This window comes from Simochromis diagramma, unplaced genomic scaffold (assembly GCF_900408965.1).
Source record: "Simochromis diagramma unplaced genomic scaffold, fSimDia1.1 OVJJ01000185.1, whole genome shotgun sequence".
NCBI lineage: Eukaryota > Metazoa > Chordata > Actinopteri > Cichliformes > Cichlidae > Simochromis > Simochromis diagramma.
The window spans coordinates 17,227-30,657 of record NW_024387145.1 but is presented as its reverse complement, the minus strand read 5'-3'; the positions used below and the strand labels follow the sequence as shown (position 1 = coordinate 30,657).

At 40.0% G+C, this 13,431-nt stretch overlaps 2 protein-coding genes across 2 annotated transcripts; both read left to right on the top strand.

Moving 5' to 3' along the window:
* Window positions 1–898: 898 nt before the first annotated feature.
* LOC120743556 lies at window positions 899–7,708 on the top strand. The gene is made up of 8 exons (XM_040047216.1): window positions 899–1,448; window positions 4,599–5,024; window positions 5,231–5,291; window positions 5,871–6,006; window positions 6,227–6,322; window positions 6,550–6,842; window positions 7,127–7,350; window positions 7,634–7,708. Exons 2-8 carry the CDS (start codon window positions 4,917–4,919, stop codon window positions 7,706–7,708), a joined length of 993 nt encoding a protein of 330 aa, XP_039903150.1. The 5' UTR covers window positions 899–1,448; window positions 4,599–4,916.
* A 2,344-nt stretch (window positions 7,709–10,052) lies between these two features.
* On the top strand, window positions 10,053–11,727 carry LOC120743561. The gene is made up of 3 exons (XM_040047219.1): window positions 10,053–10,177; window positions 10,292–10,481; window positions 10,734–11,727. The coding sequence occupies exons 1-3, from the start codon at window positions 10,073–10,075 to the stop codon at window positions 11,039–11,041; spliced, it is 603 nt and encodes a 200-aa protein (XP_039903153.1). The 5' UTR covers window positions 10,053–10,072; the 3' UTR covers window positions 11,042–11,727.
* Window positions 11,728–13,431: the final 1,704 nt, after the last annotated feature.

Here is a 13,431-nt window from a genome sequence, read left to right as displayed (position 1 = left end):
AAAAACTGTTTTCTTTGAAAAACAACCCCTCCCTAAAAGACCTGTAAATCACTTCTGCCCCACTTTGTTCTGTTATGCGACTACCATCCAAAACCTTAGCAAGAAGGTGGCAATCACTGAAAAGCTGCCATAAAACCTTTAAAACTGGAACATACTGAAATGTTCTTTTATTTTTTTCATCCAACACATACTCTACAGCAGGGGCGGAGCGTGGGGGTGGCTTACTGGGCTTAAGCCCTGGTTGTTTTGTCAGAAGCCCGGGGTCTTTTGGAGTGTAATTTTTTCATAGTTAGATGCCTGGCTGACAACTGTATAAAACAAAAAGTAAACACAATATTCGAAGCACGTAGTGCACACTGTGGGAATTTACGACTCTGCGTGAATCCCCCCTGGTATTGGTATGATCCGAGCTCAGGAACTAAGCGACTGAGCGAGGGGGCGGGGCAGCTGCTGCCTGTGAGTGCACTGTTGGAGAGACGGAGCCTATGGGGCGCCGTTTGTAAACTGAAACATGCCGAAATTAACAGCAACATTTTTCCACATTTAGCTCTAAATCTTACAAAAACATGTTTTTTCGAGTCATTTTTTACAACATTTAGTAAAATATTTGTAACTTTTCATATTTAAAACAGGATTTTAAATGTTAAATCTAAATGCAAAATGTTAAATCTAAATGCTAAATGTTAAATGTAAATATTATATTTAAATGTAAATGTTAAATGTTAAATGTAAATATTATATATAAATCTAAATGTTATATATAAATCTAAATGTTAAATGTTAAATCTAAATGTTATATATAAATCTAAATGTTAAATGTTAAATCTAAATGTTATATATAAATCTAAATGTTAAATGTTAAATCTAAATGTTATATATAAATCTAAATGTTAAATGTTAAATCTAAATGTTACGGGAAACTAAATATTTAGCTAATATGCAAATTTATTGTACGGGTCAACGGAAATACCAAAATAAAAGCTTCAAGAAAACCTCCCGCGCTAAAGTGTGCCGGTCGCGGTCAGGTTCTGTGTTTGCGCTCCTCTTACGGTCACTTTTGACTGCCATGAGCTGCTTCGACTATTCCCTACCAGCATGTCCAGCGATTTAGCTGAAAACATTGGAAGAGCCGTTTTGTCGGCCATCCAACGATTCAGCGGTAATGCACCCTCGACCTCACAAACGCCGCAGCACTTGATAAGTTTATTGTATAGCATTTTGGACGGGTTGATAGCAGTGTTAGCAAAACTAGCAAAGCTAAATTACTTAGCTAGTCCTCAAATATTTCATTTGGTAGGCAGCAGACAGAGATCGAACATCATACAACTCTATTTATTTATTTGGTAGGTAGGTAACAGTCGTTCTTGATGTAAATGTTTCCTTAGGAATCCAGCAATGCACCTGGACCAAGTAGACCTGCCGTCTCCACTGGGATACCATACTGCTCGGTAGGCCTTCTTACACATATCATTTAATTCATTTATCATGAAATTTCCCCTTGTGGGACTAATAAAGGTATGTTATCTTATCTTAGCTGACTGGTTTTGATATACAGTCAGGTTCATAAGTAGTTGGATACAGACACATTTTCTAATGTTGCTTCTGTACATTACCAGAATGAATTAAAAATGAAACTACTCCAATGCAGTTGAAGTGCAGACTTTAAGTTTTAATTCAGTGGGTTGGACTAAATGAATGCATAAAAATGTGAGAGGGAAAAATTAATTTGTAAACACAATCCTATCATTTCAGAGGCTCTAAAGTAATTAGACAAATTAAATAACTGAAAATAAAATGATAATTTCTATTACTTTATTCAAAACCCTTTGTTGGCAATGACAGCCTGAAGTCTTGAAGTCATGGACACCACCAGATGCTGGCATTCCTCCTTACTAAGGCTCTGCCAGGCCTTTACTGCATTGGCTTTCAGTTGCTGTTTGTTTGTGGGCCTTTCTGTCCTAAATTTAGTCTTCAACAACTGAAATGTATGCTCAATTGGGTTAAAATCTAGTGACTGACTTGGCCATTCAAGAATATTCTATTTCTTTACTTTATTAAAGTCATGGGGTGCTTGGACTGTATGTTTTGGGTCATCTTCCATCTTTATTATTAAATGCTGCCCAATCAATGTGACTACTTTTAGCTGGACTTAAGCAGACAAGTATGTCTCTGAACACATTCAGCTGCTTCAGTCCTGTGTCACATATTCAGTAAACACTACCAGTGCCACTGGCAGCCATGCACGCCCAAACCATCACACTGCCTCTGCCATGTTTTACAGATGATGTGGTATGCTTTGGATCATGAGTCGTTCCACCCTTCTCCATACTTTTTTCTTGCCATCATTCTGGTAGAGGTTGATCTTGGTTTTATCTGTCCAAAGAATGTTTTTCCAAAATTTAGCTGGCTTTTACTAGATGTTTTTTTTTTTTTTTTTTTTTGTTAAGTCCATTCTAGCCTTTCTATTCTTGAGGCTTATGAGTGGCTTGCACCTTGCAGTGAACCCTCTGTATTAGGGCTGTTCGATATGACAATATGAAAACATCTATCATTTCATATTATACGCTATCATTTGTTCTGTGGTGTCGCAAAATAAATTTTACGTCAATATTTTTCATCGTTTTGATGGTCACTGTAGTGGCTGTATTACTTTCTTAATTTCTTTTTTCTGTTATGTTCTCTTTGACTGCATGTTGTCTGTTCACAGTAAAATTTTCAAAATGCAAACACTACGTCTCAAATCAATTCCAGGCCTTTTATCTGCTTAATTGGTAATGACTAGAGATGGCACGATACCACTTTTTTATGTCCGATACCGATATCATAAATTTGGATATCTGCCGATACCGATATGAATCCGATATATTGTTTTTTATCAACAAAACTGTTTTTTAAATATCTTGCCTGCATTTTGTATAAGTTCATACTTCAATTTTAAACAACAACTACACTAAAGCTATTCCTGTTATACCTGTATGCAAAAAAATATTTCATAGTTCAGCAACTGTAAATATTAAGCAACCTAACTAATAGGGTTCCAACTCCCAGCAACAACAAAAATAAATAAATAAAAAATAGGGAACCACCCTCCACCTCATGATGCTTAATCGACGTAATCAACCTTAATTTGATGCAGTGTGAAAAAAAATGCACAGAAATCAATTATTTTTCAAGAAATATTAAATAGATTCAACATCTTTCTTCAACAAAATTGCAGACTGCACAGATGGTACCTTCCCAAAGGAAAAAGTACTATAGCTTACTAGGGTATATTAGACTTAATAGTCACTATATACAGTAATTGACTTCTATTCATTTTACATCAAATTAAAACTTTGGGTGTAAGATTTGGATAATTATTTATTAAAAGCTAGACATTTTAAATGAGAATAAGAAAGAAGAGTATGTCTTTGTGCCCCCTTTTCCCTGTTCATGCCCTATCGGCCCCCGTGGCTAAACTTTGCTAGATCCGCCCCTGCACAGTTACCAGCCGTCAGCTACATAGAAAAAGATCCTGGAGTAGAAAGTATATTAATACATTTCTCAACAACAGCTGATCAAGCCTTAACGTGCTGCGGTTGTTCAGCCGGCTGGTTTTCCTCTTTCTGGTGCAAAGGGCCAAAAACAACGAAGAGAGACGGACTCTCGACAGAAAATAGCCGATCAGCTGATCATTAAGCAGTTTCCAATGATTGAAGTAGCTAGCGAGAAGAGGCAGTCGCGTGTTAAGCTTAACGCAGGAAGCTTTACACACATTCAGAATGGCACTTACACACTGATTTAATTCTCTCGGATAACTTCTGTAGGAGATGAATGCCGGGTTGCTAGCGAAGCTCCAAATGCTATCCAGACCACCAACAGGTCCCGCATGCCACAGCCGCTCTATCACGTGATGCAATACTGCTCCGAGTGCCTAACTTCCTGAGGTGAGTTACGTGCGTTGTTGCAAGTTTTGTGAGGTGCTTTCGTGATATTTAATGGATCGGATTACATTTTTTATTTTTCTCCGATATCCGATCCAGTAATTTAGGTCAGTATCAGACCAATACCGATACGTAATATCGGATCGGTCCATCTCTAGTAATGACATCATCATTTTAATATGGATACCCTAAATTAAAGCTGAGTCTGCACATCATGTCCATGATATAATTTTGATTGGAATATGTTTCAGTAAACGGGCAACAAAATAAAACTTGTTAGGGTCCAAATACACACTGACCTAACTGCAGGCCTTTGCTACTCTAATTGAGTGCTCAAAGCACTTTATACAACAGATCTCATTTACCCATTCACATGCACAGATTAATACAAGCACTTTTTCTGTCCAACATTCGCACACAGTCATACTCGGATAAACTCATTGGGAGCTCTAGATTAGAGCACCTGGGAACTGAATCACCAACTTGACCAACAATCACCAAATGCTAATCTACAAGATACAAAAGGTTCAGTTTTCTGTGTAATGGGTAGACAATAGTAAGATGGTCTGAGTCTACAGTTTGTTTGTTTGTTTTTAATGAACAGATAACAGAAACCTTACGGATGTATTGTAATGCATAGGTGTCTATCTGTATCCGTGTTTGAATTAATTTCAGGTTCCTCTTCCATCAGTTCCTCAAGCTCATGCTACGCACTCACATTTTGTGAGAAAAAACAAGACCTGCAAACACTATACAAAAGATGTTGTGTGCTTGCCCTTGTCTTCAGCATCAACGTTTCTCATACCGAGAGGAGATTCACGAGCAAAACTAGCACAAGATGGCCTTATTGGGAAGATCTCCTTTACATCTGACTGGTCTGAAGCACAACTTAGAGAAGAAATCGCCGCAATCTTCAGAAGAACATTTGCACTGTCAACTGGCCAGACATTCCCTTTTGAGTATTTGAGTACAATTAGAGGATGTAAACGACTAATGAAACCAAATGTTTCTAGCAGTTTTCTTTGGGGTGGCCAAGAAGTTGGCTCGATTTGTTCCACCACCTGCCTCTATATAATGGCAGGGATACAAAAACCTGCACAGGTAAACATTTTATATTGCAGTGCAGAAATATTTATTGTCTAAAAAGTGAGTCTGTTCCCTTAACATAATTTTATTAATTGTATTAATTAATATTGCAGTTTCAGCAGGTGTAAACAGTTTTTAGTGCAGCCATGTGCCTCTGTGTTACCAGTGATTTGGTGCAACTGTATTTGATTTTATGTAGAACATGCTTTCTTTTCCCTCAGGAGGAACCAGAAGAGCTGTCTGATAGTGACTTTGAAAGTCCAGTCTGCCGGAGAAGACGAGGTATGTGACGTGAATGAAAACCTAGTGAGGTTCTAAGCTCGATGACCAGTTAGATTTTGTTACTGCAGTGCGTAATAATTCCTGGGGGGTTTGTTTGATGAGAGCATCGTTAATTTGTCCGATTGGGGCGATCGTGGCTCAAGAGTTGGGAGTTTGCCTTGTAATCGGAAGGTTGCCGGTTCGAGCCCCGGCTCGGACAGGCTCGGTCGTTGTGTCCTTGGGCAAGACACTTCACCTACCGCCTACTGGTGTTGGCCAGAAGGGCCGATGGCGCGATATGGCAGCCTCGCCTCTGTCAGTCTGCCCCAGGGCAGCTGTGGCTACAACTGTAGCTTGCCTTCACCAGTGTGTGAATGGGTGGATGACTGGGTGTGTAAAGCGCTTTGGGGTCCTTAGGGGGGACTAGTAAAAGCGCTATACAAATACAGGCCATTTACCATTTTAATGTTTACGAATTATCACAGGTGATTACAGCCAAGGAGGAATATGTGCCCAACTTTCACTTAAACTAATATAAGGATATATAAAGGCTGTTAACATTATGAAGCAAGTCATGCTGACCTTCTTTCCTTTGTTCAGTGCATCATGCGTTGTCTACAACACCAGGTGAAAGTGAGGCCAAGCATCAGGAAACAGAGAGCTGCATTCAAGAGAGTGAAAATGAGGGACAGGCAGAGGGACAGCAGATGTTTCCATATAATGTGGCAGAATTTGTGTAAGCTGTTGTCTAGGGGTTAAAGAAATCCTTCATTTTAGATGTTGTTTAGGATATTGTTTTGATGCAAGTTTCCAATTTGCATGTTTGGGGGTTTTTTGCTGAATGACTGCAACTTTAGGATTTACATTTAATTTTTTTTTTTTTTTAAATGATGTAGTGTGAGAAATTCTTCAAGGCTGACATGTTTTATGATTTCTAATATCTCTTATATACTTAGCCCTATTTTTCTGGAGGAAGATGAAGCTCTTGAAGAGGCAATTCAGCGTAGCCTCCTAGAAGAGTCTGATAGACAGAGTGAAGTTCATATTTCAAGGTAAGATTTGAAAGTAACCTTTGATAATTGAATATTTTATTTGCATCTTTACTTGCATCATTTTTTTGCAGTTACACAATTACAAAGGTAATTGCTCATTTCTGACTAATTTAATATGGACTATCACAACATAATTATATGTTGTAACTCTGTGCACTTGAGTCAAATGTACAGCAAATTTCCATTTTTCCCCAAGATCTGTTTGTCATTGTCCCTTTTTTATATAGGTCTTTTAAGAAGCTCAGCAAAGAAGAAATTGAAGGTCTTCTTAGAGCTCATAGTGAGAAAGTCATTACACCAGGAACAAGACAACTCCATATCAGTCGAGCCAATGTGTGGTCGATTGCTTTGCGTCAGTTCAAGAGACCCAAGTTTGCAGAAAGCTGTGAGATGCTTTATGTCACATTTGCAAGCGATGAACATGATACAGAGGAAGATGCTGCTGACCTTGGGGGGCCAAGGCGGGAGTTTTTCCGTTTACTGGTGAAGGCCATCTTTCAGGACAGTGGTGCTTTTGAAGGTAATAGGATTTCACAGTCAAACTAACTAACTTACTTACTCAAGGCCTAAAGGCTTGTTGACGACACTCGTTTTTATAATGTTACAAACGCAACAACCACCTGATCTGAACATTGTTTGACAGAACATTAACAAGTTAATAAATGACTACAGATAATAAATCTGTTATGTTCTGTGTGTCTGAAACAGTAAAAAAAAAAAAAAGTAATACATTTTTGTCTGTCAATCTCAAGATATCAGTTTGGGGTCTGTACAGAATATACTTTTTTGTGTGTTATTTTTCAGCTACACCAAATGGATGCACACTGAAATTTAACATCCTACACTTGCAAAATGGAGTATATCGAACCATTGGCAGGATGTTGTCCACGATAATAGTGCAAGGTGGAGAAGCACCTGCCTTTCTCTCTCCACATGTAGTAGACTACATTGTGTCAGGAGACATTCTTCAAGTACACCTAACACCGGATGATATAGGTGACCCTGAGTTAAGAGAGAATCTGAAAAAGGTGAATTGCAATATTATAACAAGAATATTGTAATATTTCCTATATTCACAAGTCTTCTGGTCTTCTTTTATAATATATAATAAATACACTTTTGGTTATTAGAGGCAATTCCATGTATTATATTTTCAATTTGTTTCCTTTTTGTTAAAAAAAAAATATTGGTGAAATACAGCCAAATAAACCAAAACAAAAACATTTCGAGTCCAATTAAAATGAACCATCTGCAGTATTTGTGTACACTGGTAAAAAACAAACATTTAAAGTGTTTTTCTTAAATATTTAGGTTGTAAATGCAACAACTCAACATGATTTGGAGGAAGCAGTCAGCTGCTGCGACTCATGGCGATATCAAGAATAGAATTAGAATAGAATTCAACTTTATTGTCATTGCACATGCACAGGTACAGGGCAACGAAATGCAGTTTGCATCCATCCAGAAGTGCTTTAGTGATATAGATATATTACAATATATATTAGCAATAATATAGATATGTGAGTATATTACAGAAATGGGTCTATTATGGTATGTTATAATGTACACGGTATGAAGTATGTTGTGAATATTCTATAACTATAAGTATGTACAGGCTGTAGTGAGTACAAGCTATGTACAGGCTATGAACAGGATATAAATATGAAAAACTATACAGAATATGAAATAAATAACTTTACAGAATCTGAGATATACAGCTATACAGAAATGGGAACTATGCAAGTTGTAAACAGTTGTAGGATTAAAGATTATCGAATGTACAGAATGATTATTTACACAGAGCTATACAGTAGTGCAGTTAAGATAAGTGAGGGTGTAGATAGTTTCTACAGAGGCTATATAAAGTGCTAGTGGTTGTGAGTGGTGGTTCAGTCCATGTTATTATTGTGTGTTTGAGGGTACAGTTGTCCATTGTGGGTGTGTGTATGTTCAGTCCATGAGTTTAACGTGGGTCAGATGTCAGGAGGCAGAGTTCAGGAGTCTGACAGCTGTGGGGAAGAAGCTGTTCCGGTACCTGGTGGTCTTAGTCCGGAGGCTCCTGTAGCGCCTCCCAGAGGGCAGGAGGGTGAAGAGTCCATGCGATGGGTGACTGGGGTCTTTGATGATTTTCCCAGCCCTTTTCAGACACCGCTTCCTGTAGATGTCTTTTATGGCAGGAAGTGGTGCTCCGGCGATGCGCTGGGCAGTTTTCACAACCCTCTGCAACGCCTTCCGGTCCGAGGCAGAGCAGTTCCCGTACCAGACTGTTATACAGTTGGTCAGGATGCTCTCGATGGTGCAGCGATAGAAGTTCACCAGGATGTCTGAGGACAGGTGGTTCTTCCTCAGAGTCCTCAAGAAGAAGAGGCGCTGGTGAGCCTTCTTGACCAGCTTGGAGCAGTTGGTCGTCCAGGTGAGATCCTCGGAGATGTGGACTCCCAGGAACTTGAAGCTGCTCACACGCTCCACAGCCGTCCCCTTAATGTGGATGGGTGGATGTGGGTCAGCATTCCTCCTGTAGTCCACGATGAGCTCCTTGGTCTTCTCGGTGTTAAGCAGCAGGTTGTTTCTGTCGCACCACTCAGCCAGACGATCCACCTCCTCCCTGTAGGCGGCCTCATCGTTGTCACTGATGAGGCCAATCACCGTGGTGTCATCTGCAAACTTAATGATGGTGTTGGAACCATCAGCAGGTCTGCAGTCGTGGGTGAAGAGGGAGTAGAGGAAAGGGCTCATCACACAGCCTTGTGGTACACCGGTGTTCATTGTGATGGTAGATGAGCAGTGGTTATCCAGCCGGACGTGTTGGGGGCGGTTGGTCAGGAAGTCCAGTAACCATTTGCAGATGAGGGAACTGATGCCCAGGTCTGTCAGTTTCCTGATGAGTTGTGAGGGGTGGATTGTATTGAATGCTGAACTGAAGTCTATAAACAGCATTCTGGCGTAGGTGTTGTTGTTGTCCAGGTGTGAGAGGACAGAGTGCAGTGCGATGGAGACTGCATCCTCTGTGCTCCTGTTCTGGCGGTATGCGAATTGGTGGGGGTCCAGGGTGGGGGGGAGACAGGATTTGAAGTGTGCTAGGACCAGTCGCTCTAAGCACTTAGTGATGATGGGGGTGAGTGCTACTGGGCGGTAATCATTGAGGCAAGATGGGTTGGAGTTTTTGGGTATCGGGACGATGGAGGTGGATTTGAAGCAGGCCGGTACCACAGCGTGGGCCAAGGACAGATTGAATATGTCTGTGAGCACTCCTGCAAGCTCCCCAGAACACGCTCTGAGAACACGCCCGGGGATGCCATCAGGGCCTGCAGCCTTGTGGACATTGATCCTGCTCAGCACCGCTCCTACATCGATGGGGGAGAGAGTCAGAGGTTGGTGGTCTGGCGTCATGTCTGCTTTGGTTGTGGTTGTGGGGTTCCCTCGCTCAAAACAAGCATAAAAGTTGTTGAGCTCGTTGAGGAAGGAGACATCAGAGGATGCGGGGGAGGGTTTGGTGGTCCTGTAGTCTGTGATGGTCTGGAGTCCTTGCCACATGCGTCGGGGGTTGGAGTTGGAGAAGTGTTCTTCTACCTTCTTTTTGTAATGGTGTTTGGCTTTTTTGATGCCCTTCTTTAGATTAGCCCTGGCTGTACTGTAGGCGTGTGCATCTCCTGACCTAAAGGCAGTGTTGCGGGCCTTCAGGAGGAGACGAACATCCCGGTTCATCCAAGGCTTCTGGTTGGGGTTGAAGGTCTTCCACTCACAGTCACCATGGCCAATAAAGATCTGTTCGTGAAAAATGCAGCTCTATACCTTGCAGTTCTGCAACGGCAAAGCTGTTTCGATCAACTAACTGATGGCTTGCCCTACTATGGAGTGAGATTTATATTTTTTCTGTATCAATTGGTCATTATTTTATAATCATTTAGAGTGAGCTACTTTTTATATTTAAAACTGGAATTTAACCATTATTTAAACTTTTCTGTCTAGATTTTATCACTCCTGAGAGAGAACCCCAGTTTGCGTGTTCTGCTTGACCTATCGGGGGAGGACAAAGATCTGACAGCCAGTTTAATTGCTGGGGTTCTCAGGCCAAGCTATTCTGTCCTTGGGAGCAACAGAAGAGTTAGAGAGGAGCTGATGGTGGTCAAATTTCGGGAATTTCTCCAGTGTGTCGAAAGTAAGCAGAAATTCACATAATGTAGTCTGGCCATGAAACAATTCGGGACACTAAAGTAAAACTTTGTCTTTTTATGTCACATGCGCACACACAAAACAGGAATAAAGATGTATTATAGCTTACAACTGACAAGCAAGGCAAAGACAGAACCTCTGTATTTTTTATAAAAACATTAGCCATCATTTAGTTGTTAGCTCAAGCTTTAACTATTTTAGTGTCCCCAGGTTAACGGTGGTTTTTCTTTGTTTTTAGATGAAGAGCTGAGAGACTCACTTGGAGAAAGGACTCTTACCAAGGATGAAGAGGCATTTGTGAAGGCTTTGAGGCCTGGTCACATCTTGGCTTTTGCCGCCGGGAGCAGCAAGGTTCCAGCCATAGGTTTTCAACCAGCTCCTAAAATAACATTCATTCACGATGAAAGCAAACATCTCCCGATTGCACACACATGTGCAAATGAGCTTCAGCTTTTTGTGAATGAAACAACAATGGCTGATGATGATGCTTTTCATTACTGCTTCTTAGTAGCACTCATGAATGGAGCTTTATTCAGCACCATCTAAACATGTTCCAAAAAAGTGAAATTAAAATGGTGGGTTTGTTAACTCTAATCCTGTTCATTAATTGTAGTTTCAAGTAACTTTGCTTCATACAAGATAGTTGAAATAAATTCTGACTGCATTTAATGTTGAAATGTAATAATTTTCAAAGCTTCAATAGATTTATAAAAATGCTAACTCTGTATTTTCAACGACAAATCAATAAAGTCACTGGTGTAATACAACAATTTTATTAAGCTTTTCTTTTTTAAACAAGGACACTTCAAAACAGTTTATGCACAGAGTATACTAAACATGCTTTGTAGAACAAGCCAGGATTACTTAGACATCTAACAGCAACATTTATTAAGACTATTGCAACTTTACAATGATTAAAACAATACTGTAGATAATCTTGTGAATTGATTTAAAGACTGACTGTTCCGTGTTGATAATTTTCACTGTTATACTGTATTACAGTGTGAATTTGATCTTTACTTCAATCTGAATAACTGGTTTTACCCATAAACTAAAAGTGGTTGTAGCCTTCTGAATAGCCTATGAGTCACTGTCAGTCATTAACTCTGAGTCCTTATGTGGCAGGAGGCATCACTGCTAGAGGGGAGGGGCTTCTGCAGTAGTACAAAAACTGCATTTGCTGTACAGCATTTAAGAATGCTAAGTGTCATCACTCTTTAGAACATCACTGGTATCCTGTGGTTGAGGTCACACATTTACAAGTTTGTTAAAAATATACTGCTGTGTTCGTTGAAACAATGTTTTACCATTATTGTTGTCTTCTTCAAAAGGGTGAATGCTTGTATATAGCTCTTGTAAATCGCTGTCATTTAATGGGACAAACCTACTTTCAGAGTTTGACAAGGAGGGTATGGAGACCTCTGCTGTAGAAAGTTCTGGGTTGTGACGATGAGACACATGAGTTCCGCAGGCAAAAAGCTGGATGGGAGTTCTATTACCTTCAGTGGAAACAGAGTGATTGTTATATCCAGCTTTGAATTCCTTCAAAGTGCGGTTGATTCGTGGTAGAAACACATAATGAAGGCAAAATAGGTCTGTTGCATTTTCTAAGTCTAGGATACCAAGTGATTCCAATTCATAAAATATAGGTGCATAAATGCGGCTACAGTTGTTGTTTAAGTCTCGGTTGAAACGCTCAATCCTCTGGTTGTGCACAGAACTTCCCATTAAGACAGAGCTTTCACCCCTGCTTGCTCGCATGTCCTCCCAAATCTGAGCATTCTCTCCTCCGTGATCAGTCCTGATATGCAGGGGTCTGCCAAATTGTCCAACAGCTGCAGTAAAGAGGGCTTTCACAGTCTCAGCTCGATTATTGCTGGAGCACTGAAGAAACATCAACATCCTGCTGTATCCATCTATTGCACCATGAACAACAAACTTCCAACGAATCAGTTTGTGATTTCCATCTATGTGCCATATGAAATTTGGATGAGGCACAGAATATACTCGCCGAGCAACTGCAGTTCTTCTCCTGGATAGAACACCAGCCGAGTCCACCCTCCGCAGTGACTTTCTTACGCGCCATCTTTGAACCACTATGTTTTTGGAACGCAGATGACCCATCAGCATCACTTCTCCAACATTTGGATGTTCAGTTTTTATCTGGGACACTATCTGATCTAACTCATGGTCACTGATTACATTGAATTTTGACTCTGAGATATTATAGTCTTGCAGTACCTTATACAGAGTGGGCCTGGAGATGGAAAGGATAGATGCAGCTTCAGTAAAAGATGTTTTCAGGGAAAGAACATTTTCCAATTCCTCTTTGTAAATCTGAAGCCTTCCTTGGTAACCATCCTAGAACACGGCACAGAAAATCTCAATGAGCACAATTCTATAACAAAAGATGGGTAATTTGAGGCAATTGTACTGTGACAGATTAGCTAGAGTAATATTTTATCAATAGTTTTAAAATATGAAAGTGAGCAATCAAAAGACACTTCACAGCAAAAACAGTAATAAAATATGACGTAAAACTTGTGAATGTTGTTGGTGGTGATGTGACACTGCTAGTAATGGACCCCTAAGAAGATGAAATGTATGTAGAATCAGAATCATTACTTTGACAGGATTTAATTTAAGGTGACATATTACACCAAAGAAAAAACAAAAATTAGTCAGCTAAATGATATGTGTAAGAAGGCCTACCGAGCAGTATGGTATCCCAGTGGAGACGGCAGGTCTACTTGGTCCAGGTGCATTGCTGGATTCCTAAGGAAACATTTACATCAAGAACGACTGTTACCTACCTACCAAATAAATAAATAGAGTTGTATGATGTTCGATCTCTGTCTGCTGCCTACCAAATGAAATATTTGAGGACTAGCTAAGTAATTTAGCTTTGCTAGTTTTGCTAACACTGCTATCAACCC

Coding starts and splice junctions, on each gene's coding strand:
- LOC120743556 (XM_040047216.1), top strand. CDS start 4,917: ATGAAACCAAATGTTTCTAGCAGTTTTCTTTGGGGTGGCCAAGAAGTT. Junction 6,007..6,226: donor TATAATGTGGCAGAATTTGT/GTAAGCTGTTGT, acceptor TTATATACTTAG/CCCTATTTTTCTGGAGGAAG. Junction 6,843..7,126: donor GGACAGTGGTGCTTTTGAAG/GTAATAGGATTT, acceptor GTTATTTTTCAG/CTACACCAAATGGATGCACA.
- LOC120743561 (XM_040047219.1), top strand. CDS start 10,073: ATGGCCAATAAAGATCTGTTCGTGAAAAATGCAGCTCTATACCTTGCA. Junction 10,178..10,291: donor ATGGCTTGCCCTACTATGGA/GTGAGATTTATA, acceptor TTTTCTGTCTAG/ATTTTATCACTCCTGAGAGA. Junction 10,482..10,733: donor ATTTCTCCAGTGTGTCGAAA/GTAAGCAGAAAT, acceptor CTTTGTTTTTAG/ATGAAGAGCTGAGAGACTCA.